This window comes from Sturnira hondurensis, unplaced genomic scaffold (genome assembly GCF_014824575.4).
Source record: "Sturnira hondurensis isolate 20B ecotype Veracruz unplaced genomic scaffold, ASM1482457v3 Scaffold0016284, whole genome shotgun sequence".
Taxonomy (NCBI): Eukaryota; Metazoa; Chordata; class Mammalia; order Chiroptera; family Phyllostomidae; genus Sturnira; species Sturnira hondurensis.
In genome coordinates, this window is record NW_028088915.1 from 7045589 (window position 1) to 7060188 (window position 14600).

Consider the following 14600-nt stretch of genomic DNA (forward strand, 5'->3'; position numbering starts at 1 on the left):
CAGTTGGTGAAAGACAAATAACCTATGATCTCACTTACAAGAAGAATCTAATGGAAAAAATAAGCTAATGAGCAAAACAAAACCAAAGACATGGAAACAGGGAATGGATTGACAGCTGCCAGAGGAAGGCAAATAGGGGGAAGAAGGGGAAGGGATTAATGAAAGAATACGTATGAATGACCCGTGGATGTGGACAATGGTGTGGGGACTGACTGTGGGAGCCAGGGGTGGGCTGGATAGAGGAGGGCGAAGGGGAAAAAACTGGGACAACTATAACAAAATTAACAGAAAAAAAGAAATCAGTGAAATTGAAAACAAAAAAATTAAGGAATTTTTTTTAAGAAGAAGGCTTCATTCAACAGGAAGAGAAAGGTTAGCATTTAAGGCCAAGGGAAGTGGTGCTACGCAGGGAGGAGTGAAAACAATCACACAGTCACAGAACTACTGCGGGTCTGCACTGACGGAGTGCAGGATGCAGGGGAAGAAGTGCCAAAAGATGTGGCTGAAGAGAAATTTTGGACAAGGAGTCGTCTCCAGATCGTGATGGGTCTTGTTGGCCTACTGAGGGAGGCTGTACTCCATTATACCAACAATGGGGAGCTAGAAGAAATTTCTAAACACGTGACAAAGATCATTCCATTTAGGCTTCAGGAATATCACTATGGCAATGGTACTGGATAGCTTGGGGGAAGGGGTGGCACACCAGGAGGCAGACAGACCAGCTGGAAGCTTGTTAACAACAGTCCTGTAGAAAATGAGAGTTTAATTAAGGCAGTGAGAGCAGAAAGAAAGAGGAGAAACACTACATAAAGTATTTCAGAAGCGGAGTCAACATTACTTCGTGGCTAACTGGAAATGAGGGATGAGGGGAAAAGGCCTGGATGACTCTGGGTGTCTGGTTCTGATAACGAGCTGGATGGTTTTGTGAATGCCACTCACTAAGGCAGAGGAAAAGCAGGTGATGTGGGATGAAGATGCGACATAACTGCATTTGCATGTGAAGCGGTGGAGACGCCATGGGGGGACCACAGATGTCTAGTCAGCAACTGGAAACTCAGAAGAGGGAGGAGCTGAAATAATCGTCACATGGGTAGAAGGACTAAAGTCAAGGAAGCAGACAGTTTCTTAAAAAACAAACAAACAAACAAAAAACCTGAAAGAAAAGAAACACAAAAGCAGGAGTGATTACTTCAGGCAGATGGCAGAATCCTTGGGAATGTCAACAAAGTAAAACTTGAGGTCAAGAGAAATTTTTATAAAAACAATATACAAACAAAACAAAAATACCTTTAAAGATGTCTTAAGTAATTCACAAGTAAAACTGAGTCTAAAGAGCTTTTAAACTTCCCTGAATGTTTGATTAGGCTGGAATTCTCTGCGATCACGTATGATTTATACTAGAAACAACAGCAATTCTAACTTATTTGGTTGGCCAAAATCCTCAGGAGTAAGAATTTCTATTTCAATAATGGGCACTGACTGATAGAACAGGAATTGCAAAAGAAGGTAGACACAGGGCTCTTTGTTAAAGTGGGTTCTCTCTCTGTTAGTGAATAGGCTCCACATGAAGCACCTTGCATTTGCTGCTACTCGTTGAGTTCTCGCTATAATCCGATGAGATGAGAAAGTGCTATTATTATTATCCACATTTATCACATTAGGATACCGAGAAATCAAGTGAGTGCACTAAACCACACGCTGCACTACCTCCCTCTAGTATGGAGGTCCTAGAGCCGCTGTTAAAGCTCTCAAAATTTCCATTAACCTCGCCCTTCCACCCCCCCAAACAACAGCAGGCATTTAGACTCAGCACCACCACTACTATAAAGGAAAAAGAAGATTAACCATTAACCAAATCCTATTTACATTACATTACATAACATAACATAACATAACATAACATAACATAACATAACATAACATGACTTTTCCAAAAGAACAATTTGTAAAACTTCTGTTTTTATACATTCAAGCATACTGGTACTATTGTAAAACTCATTTTTCTTCTCTGGAAGGCAAAAACCCCCTGCTTCAAATCAAACTAATTTAAAGTTATATTACCCTAGAAGTTATCTTCTAAAACCAAAAAACTAGTTTTACTTTACTTAAAAAATTTTAAAGCAAAATTAATCTCATAGAATTGTTTTATGTTAATCAAAATTAAGGTCATAAACTGAGAGGTTAAAATTATTTTTAGGAATAAAAATCTGCTATGTATTTTCTACCATTTAAGAAAATTATCCTTAGATGCATGGCCTGTATAGGGACAAGTGAAATATCCTGGATTTCTACACAAAGAGGAAGAGGAAAATGTTCCAAGGAATACAAAAAACAGCAGCAGAGGTTTAAAAAGTCAGTATCTGGATCTTGAGCTCTGAACCAGCACCCTATCCTACAAGCTTGGAAAAGTCAATTAACTTCTCTGGTTAGATCTTAGCTGCCTCAGCAGTAAACTGGTGGGTAGAATTAGGTGATTTCTCAAGTTCTCTGTACAAATTTGTAGACAGCCTGCGATGTCTCCTTCTCTTCCCTTTGTGTCTTTGTTTCCAGGTATCCATCTGAGCTGCATATTGAACCTCAAGATATGTCAGAATGCAAGTTTGAAAATGAGTGCATATTGGAATGATCTGGGTTTGTTTTTTCAAAATGCACTCCAAGAGGTTCTACCCAGTCTCATGGGTCTAAGATGGAAACTGCACACATACACCTTGGAAAAGGTGATTCCAAGGAGTATCTGGTTCTTGGGAAAATGAGTATGAGATACCCACTGGCCAATTAGGACTCTTTTGTAGATATGCACCATTTTGGGAGGGAAACCGAGAAGCAAGGAAATGAAAGGAAGCATCAAGTCTGAGGGGCCAAGAGCCCAAACATGGCCTTTAAATCAATGGCTTACGCTAGACAGAGTCAGCCAGGCAGGCCTAAAATCCACTAAAGTCCTGGCGGGATTTAAAAATTTCGCAGCTGCTACAAAGTGGCCACTGCACAAAACCACCGAATCTGGGGCTAAATAAGGATCCGAAGTCCTTGATCATTTCAAAAGATTGCTTCACCTTTCCCCCCATTTTAACAGCCTAAACATTTTAACTAATAAAAATGCTAATGGTTTTGTAAATTCCATCATAAAAATTCATTTTATCTTTAAAACATTTTCTTCACCCTATTTTTAAATTCTGAGTGAAAAGATGAAAAACATGTAAAAGGTCCATACAATACTATGAGGGATAAAATACTATGCAGTGAAAGAATTTTTCATGAGAGAAAAATGTTCACAGTGTAGCATAATTAAGTAACAAAAGAGATCACAAAATTATACACAGTACAATTTCACTTTTTAAAACATAAAGGGGACACAACACCATGGTAATTACCAAAATGTTGGCAGTTATTCTTTTCCAGCAGTGACTGTTAATTTCTCCTGCAGCTTATCTGCAGTATTTCTAACATTGTATTTATCAAATTGAACATGTATTACTTTTATTTTGCCTTTAAATTTAAGAAATTTAAAAATACGTAAAAGTACAAAGTACATGTATTGCTTTTATAATAAGAAGCCAATTCAAGTTCACTCTAAAAGTCAGCATTTTAGCCCTGGTTGGTGTGGCCCAGTGGACTGGATGCCGGCTTGCCAACAGAAAGGTCTGATTCCCAGTGAGGGCACATTCCTGGGCTACAGGCCAGGTCCCCAGTTGGGGGGGGTGCAAGAGGCAACCTTTCTCTCTCACACTGATGTTTCTCTCCCTCCCTTCCCCTCTCTCCAAAAATAAATAAAATCTAAAAGTTAGTATTTTGGTCCTGCCCCGGGGGCTCAGTTGGTCAGAGCACTGTCACATAAGCCAAAAGGTTGTAGGTTTGACACCTGGTCAGGGTGCGTACAAGAGGCAACCAATCAATGTTTCCCACTCTCTCAAATTAACAAACATATCTTTGGGTGAGAATTAAAAAAAAAACTAGTATTTTTACCTTCCAGCTAACCAATAGTTCATGATCATGATTAGACTGATTGCCTATCTTTTCTTAATTTAAATGCATCTAAAATAAACAAGAGATCAAAGGAGAGAAATGACAAAGAAATGCAAATAAGAAATAATGCCACATTATCTCGATGGTTAATGTAACAGGACTACTACCATTTTCATTTATGAAATGTAATTTTTTAGTTTAGGGGGAGCCATATTTTTATAAATCTGATAATATAGGATACTTTTTATTGTAATATTCTATAAACAAGGTAAATTAAGTTTACCTACTTATTTTAAAAATACTACAGGAAAACAAAAAGGAACAATTCTAAAATATAGGTCTTTGTTATCTATTTTGTTTTTAATTTTCATAAGCATTTATTTGAGTGAAATTGAGGACAAGGCTGGGCATCAAGATCTCAAATGCTCTGTCATCTAATTTTTTAAATGTTTCTATATTCCCATAAATTATTACAAAACTTGGTTAACCCTCTTAACTGCTACTTTAAAACAGATTATACGCCCCAGCTGGTGTGACTCAGTGGATTGAGCGCTGGCCTGCAAAACAAAGGGTCGCTGGTTTGATTCCCAGTCAGGGCACATGCCTAGGTTGTGAGCCAGGTCCCCAGTGGGGGGCATGTGAGAGGCAACCACACTTTGATGTTTCTCTCCTTCTCTTTCTCCCTCCCCTCCCTTCTCTCTAAAGTTAAACAAATAGAATCTTAAAAAAATAAATAAAACACATATATTTCAATACATACTTGCTTTTATTATCACATAGCATTTAAGTGTTGATTGGTTTAGCATTTAATGTTATTTTAAAAACTTGACTAGGTTCCAGGTACAAGTGAGAACATATGTAGCATGTAAGGTTACTGCACAAAGCTTTTTCTTACTAAGATGATTAACAAGATAGCCAAGTTTTCATTCCTGAAAGGACAGGAAAGTGGAGAGCCATCTAGTTAAAACTGACTATAAAGGTCAACAATATTTTTAGGAGCTCAGCCAAAATACTGGAAGAATGTTCTGTGTCAATAATAAGAAAGGACTCTAGTGGAAAATGTTTAAGTTGAAGACAAACCCCATTTGTTTGGGGTAAGGTGTAATATTCAAGCATTGGTTTACAATATTAACTACTCAAATGGTGTGGGTTCTAGCTATAATATGAGCCAATGTGGCAGGAATAGGGGGAGGAAAGTCAACAGTATTACTGTGTGTTGAGAACATTATCTACATGAATTTACTCTAGACAACTTAGGAATTACCTAAATCCATTGACTGAGGTCAGTTTCACCACTTTTATAGTAATGAGAAAATATCCCCATTAAAGTTTTATAAAGTGGCAGAAAACAAAATCGCGAATGCTTTAAAGCAGCACACCACCATAGATATACTAGGGGAAAGTCCCCAGTGATAAAACTTTTCTAAAAAAGTTGGAAAGTTACAGTATTATACCTCACAGTAAGTAACTCCTACATATAAGAAAACAAAAATTAAATCTTGGCCAGGGAAAAAAAACCCCCGCCAGAGCCAGGGGAAAATGAGCATCAAAATTCTGGTGGTGTAGCTTTTATTGCTCACCAGGGAGCAAAATAAGAGTGCTGCTACACAAAGTCTATTTCTTCAGATTTCGCTGGTGGCAGAAATGGAAAGGCAAAAGTAAAATGACAATGAATTAAGGGTAATTAGTTATGCTCATACTAATTTTCATAGAATTTTTCTTCAAAAATAACCTAAAGCAGAAAAATTGTCACCTAAATAAATAGGCCTTTAAAAATCACAACATAAAGTTTCTTTTAGGTCCAGCTTATGCACAAAATTTTATTCCTGCAACTCTTTGCTGCTGAATTTTAGGATTAATAACCAGTCTGGTGATAATCTGCAGAAAAATGTATAAAAATTATTTTGTAACTGCTGAGTATAAATCATTAAGGCAGGTGCAATTTCCTGATCTCTAGTTAAATCTCCTTAGTCCCAAACGCCTCAAGAAAAAAAATAGATTAATTTTTTATATTCATTCAGCCCTTTTTTCTCACTGCCAAGTGAATATCAGATATTTTTTTCTTGCCTTGGCCTATTGAAGTGAGACTTAATCAATAAAACAATTAATAAAAGAATCCTTACGGCCTTGGTCAGTATGGCTCAGTTGGTTGGGCATCATCCCGCAAAGTGAAAGTTGCCGGTTCGATTCCCAGTCAGGGTACACACCTAAGGTTGTGGGTTCAGTCCCACTCAGGGCACGTATGAAAAGCAACCGATTAATGTTTCTTACCTCAATGTTTCTTTCTCTCTCTTTCTCCTTCCCTTCCCCTCTCTCAAAAAATAAGTACAATTTTTAAACAAATAAATAAAGCCTTTTTAAAAAAGCTTTATAACTCAATAAATCTAATCACGTAAAATGTTTGTAATAAATAATACACTCGGCAAGTACAATGCAGACAGATGATGTTAAATGTGTCCTAATTCAACCTCTGTGTTTTAAAGCTCTTCGGGTACAATAACCATTGGAGGAACAGGAAAAGTGAGAGTACTTAATATTCTACATAAAATTACAACAGTGGTTGACAATACAGGAGGTCAATCCCCTAGCTGTCCCCAACCTGCACCCTTGCTAGTGGAACTGCGACTGTTCCTATCAGGAAGCTCTTGTGTTCTGCCTTCCCCTCCAGGATGCAGGGACACACATGTGGACTAACCCAAGTAATCCTCAAGGCAAGAGCCTAGACCAGCAGCATCAGGATCATCTGAGGACACGCTGGAAATTATATTCTTGGGTACCACTCCCAGCCTACTGAACCAGAAACTCTGGGGATGGGGCAATCTGTGTTTTATCAGACTTCCCAGATCATTCTGAGGCTGCCAAAGTTTGAGAGCACCTGGTCTAAACCAATCAGGGCATTTCTGGTCCTTCTGCCAAGTACTGAATTGGGCTGGGGAACCATGTGAAGAATGAGCCTGACAGAAATTCTCCCAGGAAGCTTCCAGAATTCTTTACTTGCTTACATACAAAGAATAAGGAGAAACACACCTATTTTTGATTCATATATAGTCATGTCTGTATGTGGTACCTGAAACCGTGACAGCAATCTTGTAACCATTAGGTGATAAACCCAAATACCAAGCCAAGAGCCAAGGGTGGCAGCAGGGAAAGACTGAAGGAGCCTAGGCCCTGTCACCATGCTGAGCTGTGGACTAGCCCTGGACATTACCCACCTCCAGACTCCAATTACTAATTAGCTTGTGGGAACAACTACTCAACAGTTCTAGGCCTCAATCTTCTAACCAATAGAAGGAATGAATCAGATTATAACACTAACAATATCACCCTATCCATTTTAAAGAATTCTATTTTTTATTTTTTATTTATTGATTTTAGAGAAAGAAAGAAAAGTAGAGAGAAACATCGATCTGTTGTTCACTCATTTATGAAGTCACTGGTTGATTCCTGTAATTCCAGTATGTGCACTGACTGGGAAAAACCCTCAACCCTGGTGTATCTGGACAACACCCTAACCAAATGAGCTACTCAGCCAGGGTAAGAATTACACTCTTAATCTAATCTTTAAGGGGGTCCTTAGAAGACTATGTGACAAAAATCCACCTTTCATTAAAGGGCCTATCAATAAGAATTTTTGTTATGGTAAGACATTAATTGTTCAGCAACTAAATACAAACATTTCCAGAAAAGGATGACATAATAGTCCTGCCAGGTTAAAAGCTAAGTGCATGGCATTAGGTCATGCCAACTCTCAATTATTTATATGAAGAGAAGGATGGTATTCTGTGGGTAAACACTTTTAATTCAAGGCTTCAAATTCACTTGCAGATTTAACTTCCTCCTCACTCAAAAGTCAAAAGGTACAAAATGCAAACAACTGACTCATACTTCTACCTTCCATGGGAATCACAGTTAAATTCATGTAAGACAAGGAGAGATGGGCTAAGAGGAGTCAGAAGATCACTACATTGGAAAGATGTCTGCAAAAACCAACAACCTCAGAGAATTAAAAGTGGTTTACTGTTATTTTTGGAAAGAAAGAGATTTCCTCATACTCTAACTTCAACTAATATTAAAGGCACACAAAAATCCATATCTGACAAATTAATAGGTACAGAGTACTTTTAATACATTTCAAGGCCTCTTTACTTTAAGCATTAATATCAAAAGACTTTATAATGGAAAAAAAGATGGTCATGACTTCCTCTAATCAGAGGGCCTCAGGTAGAATGAAAACATTACTGCACTACAACTAAAACAAGGGCACCACACACCTAACACCAACATGGCTAAAATCCTTTTATAATAAACTTCCAACATAACCACAAACACTTATTATTACTTAACCTCATTTTATTTAATACTAAAGACATTTGCCCAAGCTGCAGAACTCAGATGCAAAAGAACTGATGTACAATTCACATGTAGTGAATTTATTTTTTCCTGCCATGCTCCTCTTCAAAAAAGTATTTGAGGCTAAAATGAATGAATGGGCAGGGCAAACTAGGTGGATAGTTGGGGCCCTGGCTGGATAGCTCAGTTAGTTAGAGCATTGTCCCAATATGCCAAGGTTGTGGGTTCAATCCCTGGTCAGTGCCCATATAAGAATCAACCAATGAATACATAAAAGGGTGGAACAGTGGACTGATGTTTCTCTCTTCCTTCTCTCTTTCTCTCAAATCAATAAATAAAAAATATAATATAAACTGGATGGATTGGGAGAAAATGGCATGCAATATTTTCAACTGCTTAGTTTCTAGAATTTGTGATATGTTTTATTTTGTATGTCAGTTTAAAGATTAGTTGAGATAACTGCTTTGTTTAAGATGAGGCAGGACAAGAAATCTACAAGAATAACCTCTACTTGATGACAGAAGAAAAGAAGCACAAAGAGATCACCCAGAGCTCAACAGTGTGGCTGTGCTGTCTGCCTATGATGAAGAGAGACTCAAGTTCTTTAGCTACAGAGTAACTAGCAAAGGAAGAAAGACAGCAATTTCACTTCTAGAAAGTTATCCTAAAGAAAAATTAGCAAAGTGCACAAGGATTTAGATCTTCACTGCAGAACTGTATATAAGAACAGAAGATTGGTCAAGCAAATCATGCTATTGCTATTTAGTGGGATACTATTAAGTTAATTTTAAATAATGATGCATTTAAGTATTTAATATCACTTAAAAACATTTGCTATATACTGATAAGTGCAAAGGCATCCTACTAAGCATATGAATTATATGATCCTATTTTTGTTTTAAAAAATTAAGAGTATAGTTTGAGACAGGTCTATCTATTTTATACCTGTAACAGATAAAGTTCTGGAAGAATATAAAACTGGTAAGACCACAGGTGCTTTTACATTTCCTGTTCTTGTTTAGCTCTAGTTCCTAATTTTGTACTTCTACAATAAGTACATACTAGGGGTGTTTTTGTCCGTTATTTTAAAATTTTTTTATTTAAAAATTTTCAACTACAGTTGACATTCAATATTTTTTATATTAGTTTCAGGTGGAAAGCAAAGCTATTAGACACTTATACACTTGTTTTATAATAAAAGTACCAACACATTTAATGGGCAGAGATATAGAAAACCCATTTAAAGATAATCATTGTATAGTAATTTCTGTACAAGGAAAAGAAAGGTTTGCTTTAAAAGGCCATTTGAGAACATGAAATAGACTTGTTACATGGAACTGTTGTTTATAATAGTTTTGAACTAATGGAGTTTTGTCTGTAGAAAAACTCTCACAAGTGCAGAAACTACTGACGTGGGAGTACAAGAGATATACTTACGGCTGAGTAAAGTCACGAGTGATAAAGTCGGAACTCTTGAACAGTAGAAAGATGTCGCTGAGGGTTTTACATTTCAGGGAACTATTCATTGCTATCCAGTATGCATCCTAAATAATAAAACACATGCTACTTAGTATATATTCCAAGTTAGTTGCTATGAACAAAAACTCAAGCCTATACACCAAAACAATAGCGCTATTTCTTCAATGGCTTAAAGAAAAAAGCCAAGTAAGAACTTTAGCTACGGTGTCAAATGTCAGTCGAACTTTTAAACAATGAATAGCATCAGCGTTGCATGCCCACACTCATTATGAGCACAGACATTAAAGTCCCACCTTTCAGCTTAGGCCCAAGTGCACCAAGTTTTTCTTGTTAATCATGAAAGAAGGGGGAAAAAGGTATCAGAGATGCTGACACTTCAGCTGGAAGATCAGGGTGCAAATAAATAGCCTGACTAACTACTCTCTAAGAAAAGGAGATCCTTTCCTTTCCTTTCTGTTCCTGAGGAGTGAGAGGTGAAGCGGCTGAAGTCTGACTAGAGCTCTTAAGACCCATGCATAACAAATCTGGGAGAGAGAAGGTAAGATATTCTGAAGCACCCCAATTTAAATGGTGAATCACATATATGAGCAACAATAACAACAAAAAAGTAAGAATATCAGGCATAACAGGTAGACACAGAGCATAATGAAACATGCCTAAAAATGATAAAATAATTATCATTTAAAAGACATACTTCTGCCCTGGCCAGTGTGGCTCAGTTGCTTAGGCATCATTCCACAAAGCGAAAAGTCATGGGTTCAGTTCCCAGTCAGAGCATATGCCTGGGTTGTGGGTTCAGTACCCGATTGAGGAGCGTAGGAGAGGGAATCAATTACTGTATCTCTCACATCGATGTTTCTCTCCCTCTTTTTCTCCCTTCCTTGCCTTCTCTCTAAAAATAAATACTTCTCCCATAGATAGATCAGACACAGGACAGTAATGTAATTTTGAGAAAACTAATGAGATTTTTTAAAAAACTATCAATTATCTACAATACAGGGAAGCACTGGCACAGAGTGGGCACTCAGATGATTTATCTGTCTTAAGTGGAAAGCCTCAGTCCAGCTCAGAGGTAAAGTATGATCTAAATTACTGCTCAAGTATACAGTAAAAATGAGTTTTAGTAACTTATTTATAATTTCTTTAAACTCCCCCAATGAAAGAGATGATGAATCTCTGATTATTGAACACAGAGATTTAACTTCACTAAAACAAGGATATATATCTATATAAACCATGCAACTGAATAAACAAGATAATTATTAAGTCCAGGGAAAACAAAATGTTGACTAAGAAAACAAGTTACCATAGTACAGGATATATCAGATGTGTCCATAGTATATGCAAAATCACATTAGAAACACTGAATATGAATCCAATGAAAAGCATATTACTGTAATAAGAATAGTAGAATAGAAAGCAGTGAAGAAGCCTAGACTTCCAGTCAAGACAGAGGCATAAGTAAACATGGCTCACCTCCTAGCACAACCGTATCAAAATTACAGCTAAACCATAGAACAACCATCACTCAGAACCAACAGAAATCAAACTGAATGGAAGTCTGACAACCATGGAATTAAAGAAACCATGCCCATCTGGACTGGTAGGCGGAGCAGAGAACAAAAGTAGCCCCAGGCTGGTGCCACAGCTACATGTGGGGGATAAAAATTCAAGAGGGTTACTCTGGGAGACAGGGGTCTCAGCCCCACACCAGGCCCCACCAGCCCAGGGTTCCAGTGAAAGGAAGATAAGTCCTGATAACTTCTGCTTGCAAACACCAGTGGAAAGTAAGTTGACAGAAGAAATTTCTGGAGTCCTGGGCAGTTCCTCTTAAAAAATCAAACATGCACTTAAGTCAGATTCACTCCCTCTAAACTCCAGAAGCAGGATAGCAGCTTGAAAGGCACCAGTGGCAGACAGGGAGGAACCGAAGGATCTAGCATCAAGGCGAGAGCTGGGGGACAGCTTTCTCCCAGAGAAGTAGGCAGAGGCCACTGCCCCTTTTCTGAGCCCTCCCCCACAGAGCCATAGAACAGGCAGGTTGGTGCCATATTGGAGACTCCCTCAAACTGGATAACACTGTTTGCCCCACCTTCCAGATTCCCTGAGGTTCTGTCCCATTCAAATTATGGGCCCACACAAGCTCTTAACAGTGGCTTTTCCATATGAATAGCTAGTCTTGGCTCATGCTTCATAACTTCCTAAATCCTCTCAAACAAGCAACAGCTGGCCTCAGTGCGCCCCCAACCCTCAATCCCTACACCTCTTACAAAGTAGCCCCAGGCCTGGCATTAGCAGCAGCCAGCTTTGGGTGACAGTTTGGCTTCGCCAGGGAATCTCTAAGCCCAGCACAAGTGGCAGCCACCTCACATTGCTTTATAGCTTGCCAGGTGGCCCTGGGCAGAACACAGGTGGGGGGCTGACCTTGGCCTGCACCATCCAGGAAACCCTAGAGCCTGCACACACAGTAGACAGCCAGACCATGTTGGAGCACCACATCCCTGCCCCTGCACAGCTGATCCTCCACAGAGGGGAGAAGTTGGTGGTCAGGGGTTACAGCCAGTCTTTGCAGCTGACTGGCCTAGGTGAATCCCTCCCATTGATCTGCCATCAGCAACCAAGGCTCAACTACAAGAGGAGGGTGTACTCAGCCCACACAAAGGGCGCACCTCAAGTACCCAGCTTGGGTGATGGAGGAGGCTCTGCCACTGGACCCTACAGGACATTTACTACATTAGACCCTGCTACCAAGACATGGAGTCAAAGCAGCTCTACCTAATACATAGAAACACACACAGGGACTCTGCCAACATAAGATAAAGAAATATGGCCCAAAGGAAAGAACAGATCAAAACTCCAGAAAAAGAGCTAAACAACAAGGAGATAAGCAATTTAGAAGATACAGAGTTCAAAACATTGGTTATAAGGATGCTCAAGGAACTTAGTGAGAACCTCAGCAGCATAAAATGGATCCAGTCAGAAACAAAGGATTCACTAATCGAAATAAAGAACAATTTACAGGGAAACAACAGTAGAGCAGATGAAGCTGAGAATCAATTCAATGATCTGAAACATAAGGAAACAAAAAACAACCAATCAGAGTAAGAAGAAGAAAGAAGAATCCAAATAAAGAATCCAATATAGGCAAATGAGACCCTGGGACAACTTCAAATATACCAACATTCACATCATAGGGGTGCCAAAAGGAGAAGAGAACGAGCAAGAAACTGGAACTCTATTTAAAATAATACCCAGAAAAAACTTCCTTAATTTGGTGAAGGAAACAGACATGCCAGTCCAGGAATCACCACACACGATAGACACAAAGAGGCATACTGCAAGACACATTCTAATTAAAATGCCGAAAGTTCACGATATAGAATCTTAAAAGCAGCAAGAGAAAAGGAGTTATCTACAAAGGAGTTCTCATAAGACTGTCAGCTGATTTCTCAAAAGAAACTCTGCAGACTAGAAGGGATTGGCAAGAAATATTCAAAGTCATAAAAAGCCAAGACCTACAGCCAAGATTGTTCTACCTAGGAAAGACATCATTTGGAATAGAAGGGCTGATAAAAAGCTTCTCAGACAAGAAAAAACTAAAGTTCACCATCACCAAACCATTATTATATGAAATGTTAAAGGGACATATTTAAGACAAAGAAGATCAAAACTATGAACAATGGCCCCAAATACATATCTATCAACAACTGAATCTAAAAAACAAACTAAACAAATCTAAAAAAGCAAACAAGAACAGAGATAGAATCATGAATACAGACAGAGAGCATTTGATGGTACCAGATGGGAGACAAGTATAGGGGAATGAAGAGGTGAGGGGATTAAGAAGTATAAATAGGTGGTTACAGAACAGCCCTAGGGATGTGAAGTATAGAAAATGGAGAAGCCAAAGAACTTGTATGCAAGACCCATGGATATGAACAATGTTAGAGGGTTTGCCTGAGGGAGTGTGGGGTGCTGGGTGGAGGGGGGCAAAGGAAGAAAAATTGGGGTAACAGTAACAGCATAATCAATAAAATATAATTTAAAAAACAAGAAAGTAATGAGGACAGGAGATAAAAGTGGACTCTTTCTGTTTTAGAGTAGCAAGTCAATAATACCTAAAACTAAAGAATAAAGAAATAGAGGAAAACAAAAGAATGTACTAAAATACTTAAAAGCCTCTGAGTGGGAAATGGTGAAGCAAAGTATACTAGGACTTGCTAATTTTGTAGCAAGCAACCAGAGCTTTTGAAAATTTAAACTATGTATATGTGTAATTAATTTTAATGAGTAAAAATAAAAATTAGATTAAGTGCAATTTGTCACTTAAATTTGTAAGTACAACTTTAGGATAAAAAAGATAAGCATAAATAGATTTTTGAAAATACAAATAAGTTTTTGATTCTTTCAATGAGCTTAGCTGATATAAAATTGTTTTCTATTGGATTAGAAAAAAATAGTAAATTTTCCACAGACCTTAACTTAGAAAAAAATCTTGTCAGTGTAATGTTAAAATAATAAAACATTTACTTAAGGTATCAGTTGATTTCTCAAACTGCTCTATTTCTAGATCTTGTAACATTTACATTTTACTAATTTTCAATAGAGAAAAATTTCTCCATTAAACTGAACAGCTGAAGTTTCGAAAAGGACACTGCATATATTTCTTGAGATTTCTTGTATGATCAGTCCACAAGAAGTTGAAATTGTCTTTCAGCAAAATTTATCATACTTTACAGTGCCAGGAAAGTGTAACGCACAAATCAGGAAAAGAAAATAGCAGGGGGAAATAAAATAAATTCCACAGT

At 38.0% G+C, this 14600-nt stretch overlaps 1 protein-coding gene across 1 annotated transcript in view; it reads right to left on the bottom strand.

Moving 5' to 3' along the window:
- Nucleotides 1–14600, bottom strand: part of CDC123 (cell division cycle 123) — a 51175-nt gene that overhangs the window by 20187 nt on the left and 16388 nt on the right. The window contains exon 6 of the mRNA XM_037066008.1: nucleotides 9751–9857. Coding sequence (XP_036921903.1) covers nucleotides 9751–9857 — 107 coding nt within the window. The remainder of the gene's footprint in view (nucleotides 1–9750; nucleotides 9858–14600) is intronic.